The sequence below is a fragment of the Mustela erminea genome, chromosome 6, assembly GCF_009829155.1.
Source record: "Mustela erminea isolate mMusErm1 chromosome 6, mMusErm1.Pri, whole genome shotgun sequence".
Classification (NCBI taxonomy): domain Eukaryota; kingdom Metazoa; phylum Chordata; class Mammalia; order Carnivora; family Mustelidae; genus Mustela; species Mustela erminea.
This window is the reverse complement of record NC_045619.1, coordinates 119,018,806-119,036,399: the sequence shown is the minus strand read 5'-3', so window position 1 is coordinate 119,036,399 and position 17,594 is coordinate 119,018,806. Positions and strand designations below refer to the sequence as shown.

The 17,594-nt window shown below is 36.4% G+C and overlaps 1 protein-coding gene across 2 annotated transcripts in view; it reads right to left on the bottom strand.

The window, feature by feature from the left end:
- Window positions 1–255: 255 nt before the first annotated feature.
- Window positions 256–17,594, bottom strand: part of HSPA14 (heat shock protein family A (Hsp70) member 14) — a 38,357-nt gene continuing 21,018 nt past the window's right edge. The window contains exons 11-14 of one of the 2 annotated variants that reach the window (XM_032349481.1): window positions 4,707–4,919; window positions 3,732–3,905; window positions 1,555–1,625; window positions 256–740 (exon numbers count right to left, since the gene is read on the bottom strand). In XM_032349481.1, coding sequence (XP_032205372.1) covers window positions 662–740; window positions 1,555–1,625; window positions 3,732–3,905; window positions 4,707–4,919 — 537 coding nt within the window. In that variant the 3' untranslated portion in view covers window positions 256–661. Of the gene's footprint in view, window positions 741–1,554; window positions 1,626–3,731; window positions 3,906–4,706; window positions 4,920–17,594 lie in introns of those variants that run through there. The other variant, XM_032349483.1, reaches the window with a different exon arrangement.

The window sequence follows — 17,594 nt, the reverse complement described above, 5'->3', positions numbered from 1 at the left end:
TCAAAATAAAAAAAGATCATTTCATTTCAAAAGATAAAATGTATTTGTTAGAGAGAAAAAGTCACACTAAACAAAATTGTAAAAAGGAAAAGTAAAGTGCCACCCTAAAATATTTCTGTCCATAAAAAAGCCACTGTTACAAGTTTGGTGGGCAGCCCTCTAGACTTTTGTTTTCTATGCTTGTCACACACATATCTATGCACAGTTGTTGAGTTTGTGAATTTTTTTTCTTTTAAAGCAAAAATTGTTTCTTACTTTGCACATGACTCTCTAATTTTATTTAATATCAAACACTTGTAAATTGTTCCTAGTTCATTAATCTAGTAAGAATTAATGAGACTTCTCCAAATTTAAAGTTATAGAACAAAATTTAAAAAACATTGTTAAATTTCCAGTAAAATTTCCTTCGATTCACTCAATTTAATTCTAAATAGCTTCATGATAGAAAAAGTTCCTTATATTTCCCACTAATAAAGGACCTTGTATTTCCCATCTTAAATGGAAAACAAAAAAAGGTTGCAGCACTTACTAATATATTGTATTTTAATAGAAACATATACAATTCATTCAAAAAGTATTTTAATATAAACATCACTTGTAAACAAAACCAAAGAATATTGATAGTCTAGTTCTAAAAAAAACTCCGGGTTTCTCTAGAGCACTAAGATGTCACTTCAATAGAGATTGCTTCACATTTTCCAGTCTCTTGATCTGTGCATGTCACATGTAAAGATCCATCCCTAAACAAACAAAGTATAACATTTCATCAGCTCATTTCATAAAAGCAAAAAGTTCTTAAGAAATAATTCAAAGACTTAGCATAAATGAGATAATTTTATTTTTGAAAGAAGAGTATTAAGATAAAGAAGAAACACAATTTCAGTGTCTAACTTCGTGTCACATGCTGTAATTAGATAGCTGGTCTTAAAAATTTCTTTCTAGACCACTGACACAGAAGTTGTATTCCTTGAAAACCAGGATGAAGATCTCAAGTTTAAGACTTTATGCACTCTGAACATGAATCATGCCATCTTTAAGTATGGTTATAGAATGAATTGTCTCTAAAGTTAATTTGGAAATGATTTACTTGCAAGACACAGTCTTCTGGATGGCCAGTTGTTAGTACAGTGGTAATAGCTGGATTTAATTAGTAATATATATCCTAGAGCTTTTCTGTAGCTCTGTAGTTTACCAAAATAAACTTATCCTTTCACAGGATAAATAATAAATAATATCAACATAAACCTTAGAAGATTATATTTAAGACTGATAAAAATTGTATCTCAAACTTCATGGACCAGTTTTTTACACTGACCACACCAAAATAATTAGAGTTCATAAAAAATGAAGAATGCAAATAGTTTGAGATACACTTTCTTTGTAAAATATAGCAAATTTTATAGAACAAAAAATGTAATTCACTGACAAAACCTTTACAAGCTTTAATACCAGGTTTTCCTAGAATAGCAATGTGTGAAGAAATCAATAAACTAACAAAAAAGGTTAGGTCTCACGTTGAATTTTTGGAACATCAGGAATAGTTTAATTTTATACCTTTTCATTGTAAGAACAGCTAATATATCGCGTAATCCATTTTCTTTTTTATCTAGATCCTGGAGTACAACCTGTTTATGCAAAAATAATATAAAGATGGTTCAGTACTTTGATATATTAGTAGACTGATGCACCAGTTATTCCAATGGACCAAATCTTACTTACTGAAACTTTTTAAAATAGGGCAGTTTTCAATGACCAGAATCAGAGAATAGGATTAAGCTTTCTTAACTATGAAACTTTGCCTCTAGAAGGAGAGCATATAAGTAATAGATTTGTTCCTCTTAAACATCATATCCTAGGTTATGAAGTATACTCTGTCTCAGAAAATAAAGATTGCTTTTCTTTTTGGTAATTAAGCCATTACCAGTAACATATACTTGGAAAACCAATTTAAGGAAACACATGACAAATTCTTTTGAACAACTAAGATTATATTTGTACATAAGAAATATTAATGAATTTACCAAAAAATTATTTAGTTTCCTAAAGAAAAGTATACCAATAAACCAAGTTTGGAAGTGACTTTTCAGATTTTTCCAGTATCAAGTTTTATGACCCTAGGGAAGCACTAAGTACCTTGGTTTACTCATTTGTAAAACATAGAGATTAGAATAGGTGGGATCTTTACAAGAGTAGCTCCCAAATTCAGTATTAGTTGACTAACTCTTCTCCTTTTGGCATCTGTAACTTAGGATATAGGGACAGTAGCTGCAGCAGAGTCTTGGAGCAGTGTATGAGGAGAAAAGGTAATAAATGTGCAAGAGAGAGAAGCTAAGGGAATACTAAGACAGCCAAGTGAGTTTAGAAATACAGTACACAGAAAGGTGCTTATATAGTAATCCACGACAGAAACATCTGGAGGAGCTTGTAAAAACTTTACTAGTTGAAGGGGCCCTATTCCCCTAGATTCTAAGATGTTTGAGGTAGTGTCCAGATAGGTTTTGTATGTGTGTTTTCATTATCCTTTTGTTGAATAAGAAAACAGATACAAAGCTAAAGATACTATGGATTCCCTTTGCTTACCTACATTTGTTTTATTTTCACTGTAAAAGTATTTCATGCTCATGTCCTATGCTATTTGTTAAAACTTCAGTACAAAGTGTTAAAAAGTAAAAAACAAACATCCTTTTGGTACCCTCAAATCTACCCACTGTTAAGTATTCTAAATATATATATATATTTTTAAAGATTTTATTTATTTATTTGACACAGGGAGAGCGATCACAAGGAGGCAGAGAGGCAGGCAGAGAGGTGGGGGGGAGGGCAGGAAGCAGGCTCCCTGCCGAGCACAGAGCCCGATGCGGGGCTTGATCCCAGGACCCTCAGATCATGACCTGAGCCAAAGGTAGAGGCTTAACCCACTGAGCCACCCAGGCACCCCAATATATTTCTAATACCTACAGATATTTTCTGTATCCATGCATGGATATTTACATACCCACACCTACCAAAACACCGCTCCCTCACACACACCCAAGCTCTCAAACTTTTTATATAAACACAAATGACATCATACTGTATATGTGTTTTAATGTAATTATATTTCTTGGGCATGTTTCTAAGCAAATCAAGTGGCTCCACTTCATTTCTTTTAGAGGATGCAGAGGACTCTACAATATAAAATAGAAATGTGGTATTTTGAAAAAGTAAAGGTATCCTTTTTGAGAGACAACATGGTGTAATGGCAAGAGCAAGAGCCCAGAAGTAAAACCAACTGAGGATAAATCTTACCTCAACAAGGAAAATAAGGTACTTACTGCCATGAGCCTGTTTTTTAATCATCTATGAAATGGTCATAATAATGTCTACCTCATGGCACTCTGATGCTTTTGTAAGTTGCCTGGTTTAGCTCCTGGCATTAGCAAACCAAAAACTGTCATTTCCCCTGCCACTTACATTTTACCAAGGAGAGTCAAGAGCACAAGACAAACAGAAAAAAAACAAAAACAAAAACAAAAACAAAACCCACATTGTCTTTTGTTTTTGCTTTCCTGTAACTCTTTCAAATTAAAATTGCTTATTCCTTCTTTTATAAGTAGAAGTAATCCATTCATACAAATGTGTTAAATAGGTATCTTATAAACATTTTATATTGATATTAAACTGAGTCTAATGAAGAAAGAAAAGCTAAACAGTCTCACATGACTAATAAATTGCCCAAATTATGTATTCACCTGTGCGAACTTGTCTTCCTCTTTTGCAGAGTTTTTTCCCTCAGACTCATAGAGTTCAAGGCATACTGAAGATAATCTTCCAGGGGCCTGTAATGTGTGTTGTCTTCGAGCTGGCAAAGGAGTCCCTGATGGGAATAATACTGTGAAACTGTTGGCTCCTGATTCATCGACTCCCTAATAAGCAGAAAAATATATGCATATCCTCTGATATTTATCATTACAATTATAAAGTCACTCCTATTATAAATATAATACTTAATCCTTGTTGATCATCTAGAAACTACAGATAGGCAAAGGAAGCAGATGTGATCCTTGATCCCAACTTACTTCATTTAAAAATAAATTGATACGTATCTCTCTATCTGTATTTGAAGCTTATGATTAAAAAAATTTTTTTTTAAAAGATTTTATTCATTTCTTTGACAGAGAGAGAGACACAGTGAGAGAGGGAACACAATCAAGGGGAGTGGGAGAGGGAAAATGAGGCTTCCCACTGAGCAGGGAGCCTGATCCTGCGATCATGACCTAAGCATGTGCCTAACGACTGAGCCACCCAGGTGCCCTTATGATTAAAATTATAAGAAATTAATGTTAGATAAATATTAACTGAAAGAAAACAAGAGACTCATTAAACGCAAAATTATAAATCTCAATTTAAAATTTTTACCAATATACAAATTTTCATTGTAAAACCATGGTATGTATAAAAACTTATGACAAGGGCGCCTGGGTGGCTCAGTGGGTTAAGCCGCTGCCTTCGGCTCAGGTCATGATCTCAGGGTCCTGGGATCGAGTCCCACATCGGGCTCTCTGCTCAACAGGGAGCCTGCTTCCTCCTCTCTCTCTCTGCCTGCCTCTCTGCCTACTTGTGATCTCTCTCTGTCAAATAAAAAAAAAAAACAAACTTAAAAAAAAAAACTTATGACAATAAGTTTATGCTACTTTTATGGAAAAGTAAAGAAAAGCTAAACCTACCTTAACTAAAATATCTTTGGCTGAACACTCTATCTTAAGTGAGTCTTCCACTAAAAGGTTTTCTTTCCCAATAAGAATCCCTGCTTCAATAGCTGCACCAATAGGGATGACCTCATCAGGAGGGATAGAATTCAGAAGCTCAACCGTTGGGAAGAGATCTTTAATCAGTTGTTGTAGCCTTGGCATTCGAGAAGACCCTCCACAAAGGACAACCTAGAAAATAAAAATAATTTTCAGTTTTTTACTTTTAGAACAATGGCTGTTTCTCAAAATCAAGTATTAAAAGTTTGGCCATCTTTACCCATGTAATGATAAAATACAAGAAGCCCTATTGTAACATTATTTTATGTTGTACTTACCATATATATAAAATATATATATTTAACACATTTTAAGTATTTAACATATTCTTTACTCATAAAAACAAAATTTAAAATGAAGAGATCTTACCACGCGGTAGAAAATACAACACACGAACAATGTGGCTTATGATTAATACTGGGCATATGCAGCTTAACCATAAACAGGCATCTGAATAGGAAATATATTAATACTTTATACTATTCCAACACTTCTAAAAGAAATGTTTACATACATCTTATGGCATTTTTATGACAAATATAAGCAATCTCACTATGTGAAAACTATGCCACAGATTTTTATCTTCACCATGGAAGAACACTCAATTTTCTGAGGAAAAAGATGTTTTACAAAACTACATTTTAAGCTCTTGGTCCATCTAGTTAAATATCTTGTCTCTGAAGAATTTCATATAAAACTACTCCTTTACTAGCTTATCCACACAAGTGCCCCAGCTTTTATGGCTGCCACCTGAGGGACTGGGGCTCCAAATCACCTAGCTCTGATAGTTAAAAGTACTGGCATTCATGAGTTCCACAGGACTATCACAATGAGGCAGTTTTTAAATGGTTAAGAAGCACCCCCTGCCCAGTGGCTATATACCTATATACCTGGGCTCAGCAGAGAGGGAGCCAGGCAAAAATGCCCATCTCCCAGTTTATCCCTGGAGGAGATTTGACTGCATACTTTCCCAGCTGCTGCCTGAGAGTCTGGCTTCCAATCAGCTGTTTCTTCAATCCTCCTCTTTGGGACACTGATGGTCTTGGCACACTCTCAGCTACTGAGAGCCACTAAGAACAAAGATGGCAGCTTAGGCATACAGATTTGAGAGGCAACCAGAAGCTTGGGGCTGGGGTGATTGATAAAGTTAATTTCTTATGGAAGACCAGTGTGTCAAGACTGGAAGATGTGGTAGTTATATGTAATGCACAGAAACCAACATGGAGAGTCAACATATATATTCCAAACAAAATAACTTCTCAAAAACTGATCTTAATGAGACAAAGGTAAGTGATTTTCCCAGTACAGTTTATAACAATAAGGCTGCTTGCTGGAGTCAGCAGAGTAATGTGTGAATAAAGAGAATCTCAACAGAGATATAGAAAATATTAAAAAAAAAAAAAACCCAAATCACAGAACTGAAGAATATAATAACTGAACTGAAAAATTCAGTAGAGAGGTTAAACAGCACATTTCATGAAGGAAAAGAAAGGATTCATAAACTCAGGACAGGACAGAGGAATTCACCTAAAGATAGGAGTAAAAAGAAAAAAGAATGAAAAAGAATTAAGATGGCTTAAGGAACTTATGGGACAGTAGTAAGTATACTAATGCACATACTATATAAGTCCCAGAAAGAGAAGAGAATAAAAGGGGCAGAATGCATATTAAAAGAAATAATGGTTAAAAATTACCTAACCTGGGGAAACAAACAGATATCCAGATCCAGTAAGCCCCAAAATTACCAAGTAAGATGTATAAAGGGACCTACACTGAGAAACATTGTAATTATAGTGTTAATGGGTCACATGGGTGGATCAGTTGGTTAAGCATCCCTCTCGATTTCAGCTCAGGTCATGATCTCAGGATCATGAGACTGAGCCCGGCATCAGCCTCACGGCTGGGCATGGAGCCTACTTAAGATGCTCTCTCTCGGGGCACCTGGGTGGCTCAGTGGGTTAAAGCCTCTGCCTTCGGCTCAGGTCATGATCCCAGGGTCCTGGGATCAAGCCCCGCATCGGGCTCTCTGCTCAGCGGGGAGCCTGCTTCCTTTTCTCTCTCTCTGCCTGCCTCTCTGCCTACGTGTGATCTCTTGTCTGTCAAATAAATAAATAAAATCTTTAAAAAAAAATTCTCTCCCTTTCCCTATGCCCACCCACCTGCTCCCCTCTTAAAAAAAAAAAAAAAGCATCAAAAGTTAAAGACAAAATCTCAAAGACAGCAAGAGAAATGCAACTTGTTACATACAAGTGACCCTCTCGTAAGATGATAAGCAGATATTCCAACAGAAATCTTACAAACTAGATGTGAGCTATCCTAACTGCTGAAAGAAAAAACCTGTCAGCCAAGAATACTCGACTCAAAGCTATCCTGCAGAACTGATGGAGAGATGTGTTTTAACACCAATGAAAGCTGATGGAGTTTACCAGACTGAGCAATGTTCAATGGAGTTCTTCAAGGATGCTAATTAGTAACTTGAAAACATATGAAACTGTAAAAGTCACTGGTAAAGGTAAATATATACAGTTGACCCTTGAATAATTCAAAGGTCAAGGACACTTATTCCCTGCATAGTTGAAAATCCATGTATAATGTCTGACTACCCCAAAACTTAACTATTAATAGCCTACTGTTGGCCAGAAGCCTTATCAATAATACAGTCAATAAACACATATTTTATATGTTATATGTAATATATACGGTATTCTTTCAATAAAGTAAGCTAGAGAATAAAATGTCAAGAAAACCATGAAGAAAAGAAAATCCATTTAAAGTACTTTACTGTATTTATTAAAGAAAAAATCCATTTATGAGCAGATCTGTGCAATTCAACCTGTGTTGTTCACAGGTCAACTGTAGTTAAATTCAGAATACTCTAATATTGTAATAGTGGGGGTGAGCACTCTAGCATAAAGGCTAAAAGAAAAAAAACATTAAAAATGACGATAACTACAATAAATAATTAATGGATACACAAAACAAAAGACATAAATTGTGACATCAAAAACAAAATGTGAAAAAGAGGAGTGTAAAAATGTAGAGCTTTGGTATGTGTTCAAAGTTAAGCTGTATCGGTTTCAAATAGGCTATTATAAGATGTTTTATATAAGCTTCATGGTAACCATAAAGCAAAAACCAATAATAGATACAACAAAAGATAAAAAGAAAGATATCAAAGCACATTACTATGCAAAAAAATCAACAAATCACAAAGGAAGAAGGAATAAAGGAGCACATGAACTATAAAACCGAAAATTAGCAAAATGGTTAGAGTAAGTTTATGCTAATCAAAAATTATTTTTTGTACCCTAACAATAAATTATTGGAAAGAGAAATTAAGAAGACAATCCTATTCACAACAGCAAAAAAAGAATAAAAGACTTAGGAATAAATTTAACCAAGGAGGTGAATGATTTATACACTAAAAACTATAAAGATATTGATGAAAGAAATTGAAGAAGACATGAGTAAGTTGAAAGATATTTCATGTTCATGGAATGGAAAAATTAATTTTGTTAAAACACCCATACTACCCAAAGTGATCTAGAGATTCAATGCAATCCTATCAAAATTCCAATAGCATTTCTCACAGAAACAGAAAAGACAATCCTAAAATCTATACTGAACCACAAAAGACCCAAACAGCCAAAGCAATCATTAGAAAGAACAAAGTTGGAGCATCATGCTTCCCGATTTCAAAACGTATTACAAAGCTATAGTAATCAGAACAGAATGGTACTGGCACAGAAGCAGACACACAGATCAACAGAACGGAGAGCCCAGAAAAAAGCCCATGCTTAAATGGTCAATTAACTTTCAATGAAGGAACCAAGAATATACAACATGACCCTGAGATCATATAAGGACAATCTCCTTAGTAAGTGGTGTGGGCGAAAGTGGATATCCACAGGCAAAAGAATAAAACTGTATCATTATGTTATACCATATACACAAATTAACTCAAACTGAAGACTTGAATTAAGACCCAAAACTATGAAACTCCTAGAACAAAACAGGGGGTAAGCTCCTTGACATTATTAGTCTTAGTAGTGAATTTTTTTGCATTTGACACCCAAAGCAAAAACAATAAAACCAAAGATAAATAACAGTAAACTAAAAAGCTACTGAACAACAAAGGAAACCATCACCAAAGTGGAAAGGCAACCTGGAAAAGGGGAAAAAATATTTGCAAACCACATATCTGAAAAGGGGTTAATATGCAAAATATACAAGGAAGTCATAAACTCAAAAGCAAAAAAACCGAACAACCTAATTAAAAAGTGGGTAAAGGACTTAAATAGACATTTTTCTGAAGAAGATATACAGGTGGCTAACAGACACATGCAAAGATGCTCAACATCACTCATCATAAGGCAAATGCAAATCAAAACCACAATGAGATGTCACCTCACCCTTGTTAGGGTGGCTCTCATCAAAAACACAAGAGAACACATATTGGCAAAAATATAGACGAAAGGGAACCCTTGTACACTGCTGGGAATGTGAAATAATAGAGCCACTATGGAAAACAGTACGGAAATTCGTCAGGACATTAAAAATAGAATTGCCATATGATCCAGCAATCCCATTTCTGAGTATATATTCAAAAGAAATGAAGTCACTATCTCAAAGAGGTATGTGTATGCTCATGTTCATTATAGCATTATTCACAATACCCAACATATGAAAATATCCTAAGTGTCTGTTGATGGATGAATGGATGAAGATGTGGCATATGCATATAGACACAATGCAATATTATTCAGTCTTAAAAAAGAAAGAAATCCTGTCATTTGACACAACATGCATGAATCTCGAAGGCATTATGCAAGGTGAAATAAGCTAGACAGAGAAAGACAAATATGGCATAGTGTCACTTATATGTGGAATCTAAAAAAAGAAAAAATGTCAAACTCATAGAAACAGAAGGTAGAAAAGTGGCTGGAGCTACGTGGTGAGGGAAATAGGGAGAGGTTGATAAAACGGTAAAAAATTTCCGTTGAACGTGAATAAGATCTGAGGATCTATTATATAACATGGTGATTATAGTTGATAATATTGTACTGTGCAATTGAGATTTGCTAAGAAAGCAAGCTTAAGTGTTTTCACCTCTGACCCAAATAGGTAAAAATACAGGGTGACAGATGTGTTAATTAACTCCATGGTGGAAACCCTATCACAATGTATACGTGTATCTAATCCTACCTGTAACTATAAATACTTTACAATTTTATTTGTCAATTAGAATTCAATAAAGTGGAATAAAACTGCTCCTTTATAAAGACCTGAATTTCTTCATTTATACATTTAGCACTTACATCTCCATAGGTACACAGGATATTGAATAAATAGGTAGCCCAAGAAGGGAAACCATCAATAATCACTTCTTTTTTTTTTTTTTTTAAAGATTTTATTTACTTATTTGACAGACAGAGATCACAGGCAGAGAGGCCGGCAGAGAGAGAGGGGGAAGCAGGCTCCCCGCTGAGCAGAGAGCCCGATGTGGGGCTTGATCCCAGGACCCTGAGATCGTGACCTGAGCTGAAGGCAGAGGCTTTAACCCACTGAGCAACCCAGGCACCCCCAATATTCACTTCTTATTTCACAGTCTTTTTATGGATATTCTCAAAGCTCAATGTGTTAGAGAAAATGACCAACTGATGAAAACCAGGCCTCTCTAACATTAGGTGTGAAATGAGGAGTAATATCGTACTGATCTTCAGGTGAGGGCATGAGGAACATCAGCTGAGTGAAAAAGAAAAGAGGAAAAGCAGGTTTGCCCTGGCAAAGTTCCCTAAGACCTCCCTAAATGGTCTGTTTTGGAGGTAAGTAAAAATAAAAATCTTCTCTAAAATTTTATGATCCCGGGACGCCTGGGTGTCTCAGCTGGTTGGACGACTGCCTTCGGCTCAGGTCATGATCCCGGAGTCCCGGGATCGAATCCCGCATCAGGCGCCCAGCTCCATGGGGAGTCTGCTTCTCCCTCTGACCTTCTCCTCACTCATGCTTTTTCTCACTGTCTCTCTCTCAAATAAATAAATAAAATAAAAAGATTTTAAAATTGTATGATCCCATGTAAATACCATGAGGATAAGAATGTAGAATACGCCCCTCAAATTTCTCACAGTCAACATCACAAAGCTTTATCAAGAAGCAGTTAAGTGATGCTATGCAAAAAAACCCAAAAAAAAAAACCCAACAAAACAAAAAACTAAAAAGTCTTGGCTTTTGGAATTTTCATTTAAAAAAGTGAAAAAAATAACAATGTGTTACCATTAATGCTGACAGTAACCACCAAGTTTTAATTTAAATAAATTCTTCAAAGATCTAGTCTGTACTATAAGATTTCTTTTGTGATTTTAAATTTAATAGAATAGGGGCACCTGGGTGGCTCAGTGGGTTAAAGCCTCTGCCTTCGGCTCAGGTCACGATCTCAGGGTCCTGGGATTGAGCCCCACATCTGGCTCTCTGCTCAGCAGGGAGCCTGCTTCCTCCTCTCTCTCTCTGCCTGCCTCTCTGCCTACTTGTCATCTCTGTCTGTCAAATAAATAAATAAAATCTTTAAAAACAAACAAACAAATAAATAAATAAATAAATAAAATTTAATAGGATATACATATATTGAACATAAATGACTTACTAAATAACATACTAAACATAAATAACATGCTAAAGGATTTTCAAATATAACTTTCACAGTAATTTCATAAAACTGCTGTTAAAAAAAAAAAATCAAACCATCTTAACTACCTGGGTATTAAAAACATGAATCTAAACAACAAAAAGGGAAAAATATATTACAGATTATTCTAAAAATACAGAAAATAATAAAATCTATCAAAGCTTACTGAATAAAACCAAAACTATTAAGAAATGAAACTGTAGTTAATTTTTTTACTACAGAAAAAAATGAAAAAATAAATTGGCATTCAATATAAGGATTTAGAAAAATAACGGAAGTGTCCTGGAAAGACTGGAAGAAATAAGGAGAAAATCAGAAATAAATCAATTAGAAAAGAAAAAAAAAAGACTTAAAAAAAATCTGAAGTTTTTTGGGGGTAGTAGTGGCAGGAGTTAGAGCCAAAAAATAAAAAACAAACAAAAAAATCTGTCAAGCTTAGCAAAGGAAAAGGAAACTATATGCACAAATGCATACACACACACACACACACACACACACACACACCCCAGAATACTATGCAGCCATCAAAAGAAACAAAATCTTGCTATTTGCAGTGACATGGATGAAACTAAGAGGGTATTGTGCTGAGCAAAAGAAGTCAATCAGAGAAAGACAATTATCATATGAGCTCTCTGATACGAGGAACTTGAGAGACAGGGTGGGGAATCATGGGGGCTAGGGAAGGAAAAAATGAAACAAATTGGGATTGGGAGGAAGACAAACCATAAAAGACTCTTAATCTCATGAAATAAACTGAGGGTTGCTGGGGCGTGGGGGGTAGGGATAGTGTGGCTGAGTTATGGACTCTGGGAAGGGTATGTGCTATGGTGAGTGCTGTGAAGTGTGTAAGCCTGACGATTCATAGACCTGTAGCCCTGGGGCAAATACTACATTTATATGTTAATTTAAAAAATTAAAGAAACTAAACATTTTTTTAAATAAATAAAATAAAGAATTAGCCTAAAACAAAAAAAAATTTTTTTTTAAATCAAAAATTTACCCTAAAGATACAAATGTAGGGATCTGAAGGGGCACATGCCCACGAAATGTTATAGCAGTAATGTCCACAATAGTCAAAACTATGGAAAGAACCTAGATGTCCATCAACAGATGAAAGGATAAAGAAGATGTGGTATATATGGGGCGCCTAGGTGGCTCAGTGGATTAAGTCTCTACTTGACAAGGGGATCTGGCACACTTTCTTATGCTGAACTTAATTTACAGATATGTAAATCATACCTAAAATCACATTCCCACATTATATGGTTAAACGCTCACTTTAGAATTCTACATATATCTTAGGAGGAGTTATACTGAATATATATTTAAAAACCACCATAAAAGGTTCCGTCCTTGGTTAAAGAAACATATTTTTTTAAAGATCTTATTTATTTGACACACACACACACACACACACACACACACACACACAGAGAGAATGCACATGTGCACAATTTGGGGGAGCGGCAGGGGGACAGGGAAAGGGAGGGACAAGTAGATCCCTGCTGAGCATGGGCTTAATCCCAGGACACTGAAATCATGTCCTGAGCCAAAGTCAGATGCTTAACCGACCAAGCCATCCAGGCACCCCTACAGAAATTTTGTGAGTGGATACTTTCATTGATGAAAATGAAAAAAAAAAAAAAAAAACCCAAAATATTACTTCCAGTTAAAGGGTTTAAAAAAATTTTTTTAAAGATTTTATTTATTTATTTGAGAAAGAGAGAGAGCAAGCATGAGCAGGGGAGGGGCAGAGGGAAAAGCAGACCTTCTGAGCCAGGAGACCAACTCAGGGCTTGATCCCAGAACCCTGGGGTCATGACCTGAGCTGAAGGCAGATGCTTAACTGACTGAGCCACCCAGGTGCCCCTCTAAAGGATTTAAGGCTGAATTCTATACCAAACATAACCCAAAATGTAAGATCGGACACTGACATGGTGGAACAGAAGAAAAGGGGTTTCAGTTTCCAAATCTGGAGAAATTAGCTGTGAAAGAAACATTAATTACTCAATATTTCTATTTTTCACTTTGCTATTTTTTTCAAGCTGGAATTTAAAATGTAACCTCCAAATCAGGAATTTGCATTTTTATATTGAGTTCAGATGGGTATTTTCTGGCAGCTGTGTTTTCCTATACCTGACAACTTCATTCACATTCACGGCTGTCCCCTACAACTAACTGCTAGAGCGTGTAACCTCTCCCACATGGTGCCTCCAGCTATGAAGAAAAGGAAGGTAATATTAATCTCTTTCCGAGGAACACTGTGTATGATTACATTACCGTGAAATAAAGTAGAGTTAAAGTACTGGAAGTTTTGGTTTAGAAGGTATTATTCTGGATAAATGAATCAGATATATTGTGGTACTTTTGTCATCTAAGTTCAAGCATTTGAGACAAAAAAGGAATAATGTTCTTATTTCTTTGAGTGTGTCTCAGGAGTTTTGTTTTTGTTTTTGTTTTTGTTCTTTTTTAAAGACAAAGAGAGAAGTAGCCTCTGCTTATGAAATTACAACCTCAGACAAGGTAGACCATTAAGGAAGGAGCAGGTCATGCTGCTGGACTCAAAAAGAAGGGAGGTAGGAGCAAGAAAGATGAGAAAAGGACCAAGCCGTGCCTCTACCTTATAATATGCTTCTTATCTGAACAATGCTTGAGACTCACCCACACTCCTCACCCTGTCCCTAGACAGAAGCCTTGAGGCCCTACTAATAAACAATGATTCAGGAGGTGCCACAGACAAGTCATCATGTGGGGAAGAGAGAATGAGCTGGGAGGCCAGTAGCTAAGGCACTTCTATCATTCTTTTTAAAGATTTTATTTATTTATTTGAGACAGAGAAAGAGACAAGAGCAGGGGAGAAGGCAATGGGAGAGGAAGAGGGAGGAGACTACCCAATGGGCAGGGAGCCAGACATGGGGCTCGAGCCCAGGACCCTGAGATCATGACCTGAGCCAAAGGCAGACATTTAATTGAGTCACTCAGGTGTCCCTCTAAGGCACTTCTTAGACCAATGAAACCAAAAAGCAGAACCATTCTCCTTTAAAGTATCTGATATCAAAATGGGTTACTTTTTTCGGACAATATGGTTAAGGTAGAGAACCCCGAAATAGACCATTTACTCTTTCCCGCTAAGCATAAATAAGGTGAAAATAATAAATTATCACAGAAAATTAATATACTGAAAGAATAATTCTTCATAACGAAGTGAGATCTATCAGGAATACTGTTCCACATTAGGAAAGTATCAATAATTTATCACACAACTTAAAGACAAATATAAAGGAAACCATAAGCCTGCCTTGGAGGTGTCCAGAAAATACATTTGTAAAGACTCACCACCTATTTCATATTAATACAGGAAATGTTAGGAAAAGAGAATACTCAATATGAGAAAGAAAATCTATTTCTTTCTTTCTTTTTTTTCTCAAGATTCTATTCATTTACTTGTTAGAGCAAGCACAAGCAGAGAGGAGCAGGCAGAGGGCTCCCTGTTCAATGCAATGTGGGACTCGATCCTAGAACCCTGGGATCATGACCTAAGCCAAAGGTAGATGCTTAGCTGACTGAACCACCCAGGCGCCCGAACTATTTCTTCCCAATTATCAGTAATCACATTTTTCGTTAAAAGGCTAATAAAATATTCCTCTAAAAAAGAGAAAAAAAGAACGAAGTTCTGACCAACACAACCAAATATATATAAAAAAGTGAGGGATACATATTTGAGAGAGAAATATCACCACTCACATATAACCGTCTCCCAGAACTCACAGCCCACCCTAACTACCACTCCATTTTCCCGCTGCTCTTACAGCAAAACTTCTCAAGAGAGTTCTTTGTACTCGTCGTGTCAACGATCCTACCTTCTATTCTATATTTAACTCACTCCAGTAGCATGTTTCTCTCCATTACTCCACTAACACCAACCAGGTAAGCTCAGTGGTCAGTCCTTGGGCCTCACCTGCTGGGCCTCTAGCGGCACAGGGCAGGTGATCTTTCTCTCTCTAACGTGGACAATTTTACTGGTCTCCTGGTTTGCATGGCTCCTCACTAGCTAGTCCTAAATCCCGTGCAACATCCCCTTGTGGTGTGTAAATGTCCAGAGGCCCTGGATCCTGTCTGGAGGTCTCTTCTCTGTTGTGGCTCTATTTCACGCAGGCACAGCTCTAAGCGGCACACAGGCACGGACGAAGGTAGATCTCCAGCCCAGAACTCTCTCCTAAAATGTGGACTCACACATCCAGCCACACTGTCCTCCTGCCCCTGCAGCCAGAGGCATCCATGCTGTGTTCTGATTCAGTCCCTAGCTCCCTTACCACTCTCTCCCTGGTCCACTCAGTTCCACCCACTACCCTCACTGCTGCCCCTCACACAACAAGCTTCTGGCGCATTGCTGTTCCCTATGTCTGGGAAACTGGCAGATAGGCACACAGCTGGTTCCGCCACTTCATTCAGGTCTCATCAAAAGCCACCTCCTGGGGTGCCTGGGTGGCTCAGTGGGTTAAGCCGCTGCCTTCAGCTCAGGTCATGATCCCAGAGTTCTGGGATCGAGTCCCACATCGGGCTCTCTGCTCAGCAGGGAGCCTGCTTCCTCCTCTCTCTCTCTGCCTGCCTCTCTGCCTACATGTAATCTCTCTGTCAAATAAATAAATAAATAAATAAAATCTTTAAAAAAAAAAAAAAAGCCACCTCCTTCTATGGGTCTCTTATCTGAAAAATCACCCTTTGTCACTAGCTATGCCCTATCCTGCTTCATTGTTCTTTATAACAGTTATCTTAACTGGGCATTATTTTCTTTGTATGTTCCTTTATACATTACCTGAATATTTCTACTAGAATGTAAGTTCTATGAAGACAAAGACTTCGTTACATTTAGTGTTGTATCCCAAGTGCCTAGAACCTGCTTCCATAGAATGGGCATGCTCAATAATGAGTTGTGGATTGATTAGTAAACTAATTTGAATGCATTTCTAGAAAATTCAGAAGACTCCATGAAAACTTATTAATAGCAAGAATTCATGAAACGGCAAAAATACAGGGGTGCCTGGGTGGCCCAGTTGGTCAAGTGTCTGCCTTAACCCAGGGTCCCAGGGTGTTGGGTTTGAGCCCTGCATCAGGCTCCTTGGTTGGCATGGAGTCTGCTTCTCCCTCTCTCTGCCCCTCACCCTGCTCATGCTCTCTCTCAGATAAATAAATAAAATCTTTTTAAAAAGTGGCAAAATATTAGATAAATAAGCAAAATCCAGTAAGTATTCCAATGATCAGTGGAAACAAACTGAAAAATAAAAGTATAAATAACATCTCATTCACAATAGCCATAAATCTGACAGCAAATATAGCAATAATTTAATGTAACTACTAAGAAAACATGTAACTGAAAGTACATATCTGAACAGAGAGATACCAACTTCTTGGTCAGGAAAACAATATACTGTAAAGTTCCTACACCATCCCAAATTATTCTACAGTCTTAATGAAACTAACAAAATTATAATAGGATTTTATACAGGAAGCTGAAAAATATTTCTAAAGCTCTCTTGTAAAAGAAGTATGAATAAAGAGAATTTTTTAAAATTGCTATGCTAATAATGATTACCTGAATAATACCTATTCAGAAAGTAAATTGTTTTCTGGTGAGCAATATGGCAATAAATATTAATAATTACTTAATAGTTAATATTAAATGTTTTAAAATTTGGGATTTACTCCTAAATTTTATTCTAAGGAAGTCAAGGATGTTCACAAAGCCTCAAAGACTGCTTTTTATAAAACCAAAATAATTTCTCCAATAAAGAATTGGTTTTATTAATTATGGTATGTCAATACAATCAAATACCATGCAGCTATTAAAATTGCAGCTGTAGAGCCTGGGAGCTTGGTTAAAATGGAGGGATTAATCACATCAACTTATCTATGTGTTCTTCCAAAAGCCCACTAAAATGACAGTAAAGAAATTTAAGACATAAGTGCACTAGGGCAAAATAAATGGGAATGAGATCTTGAGTTTGAGATTTCAACAATTCTGGAAGTTGGGAAAGAGAGGTAACTGTCTTAAAGCAGATGAAGTCGGAGATAACCAAGGAGGAAGCAAGGCGGTCTGACGTACAGAATCCCAGTGTGGCCCAGGC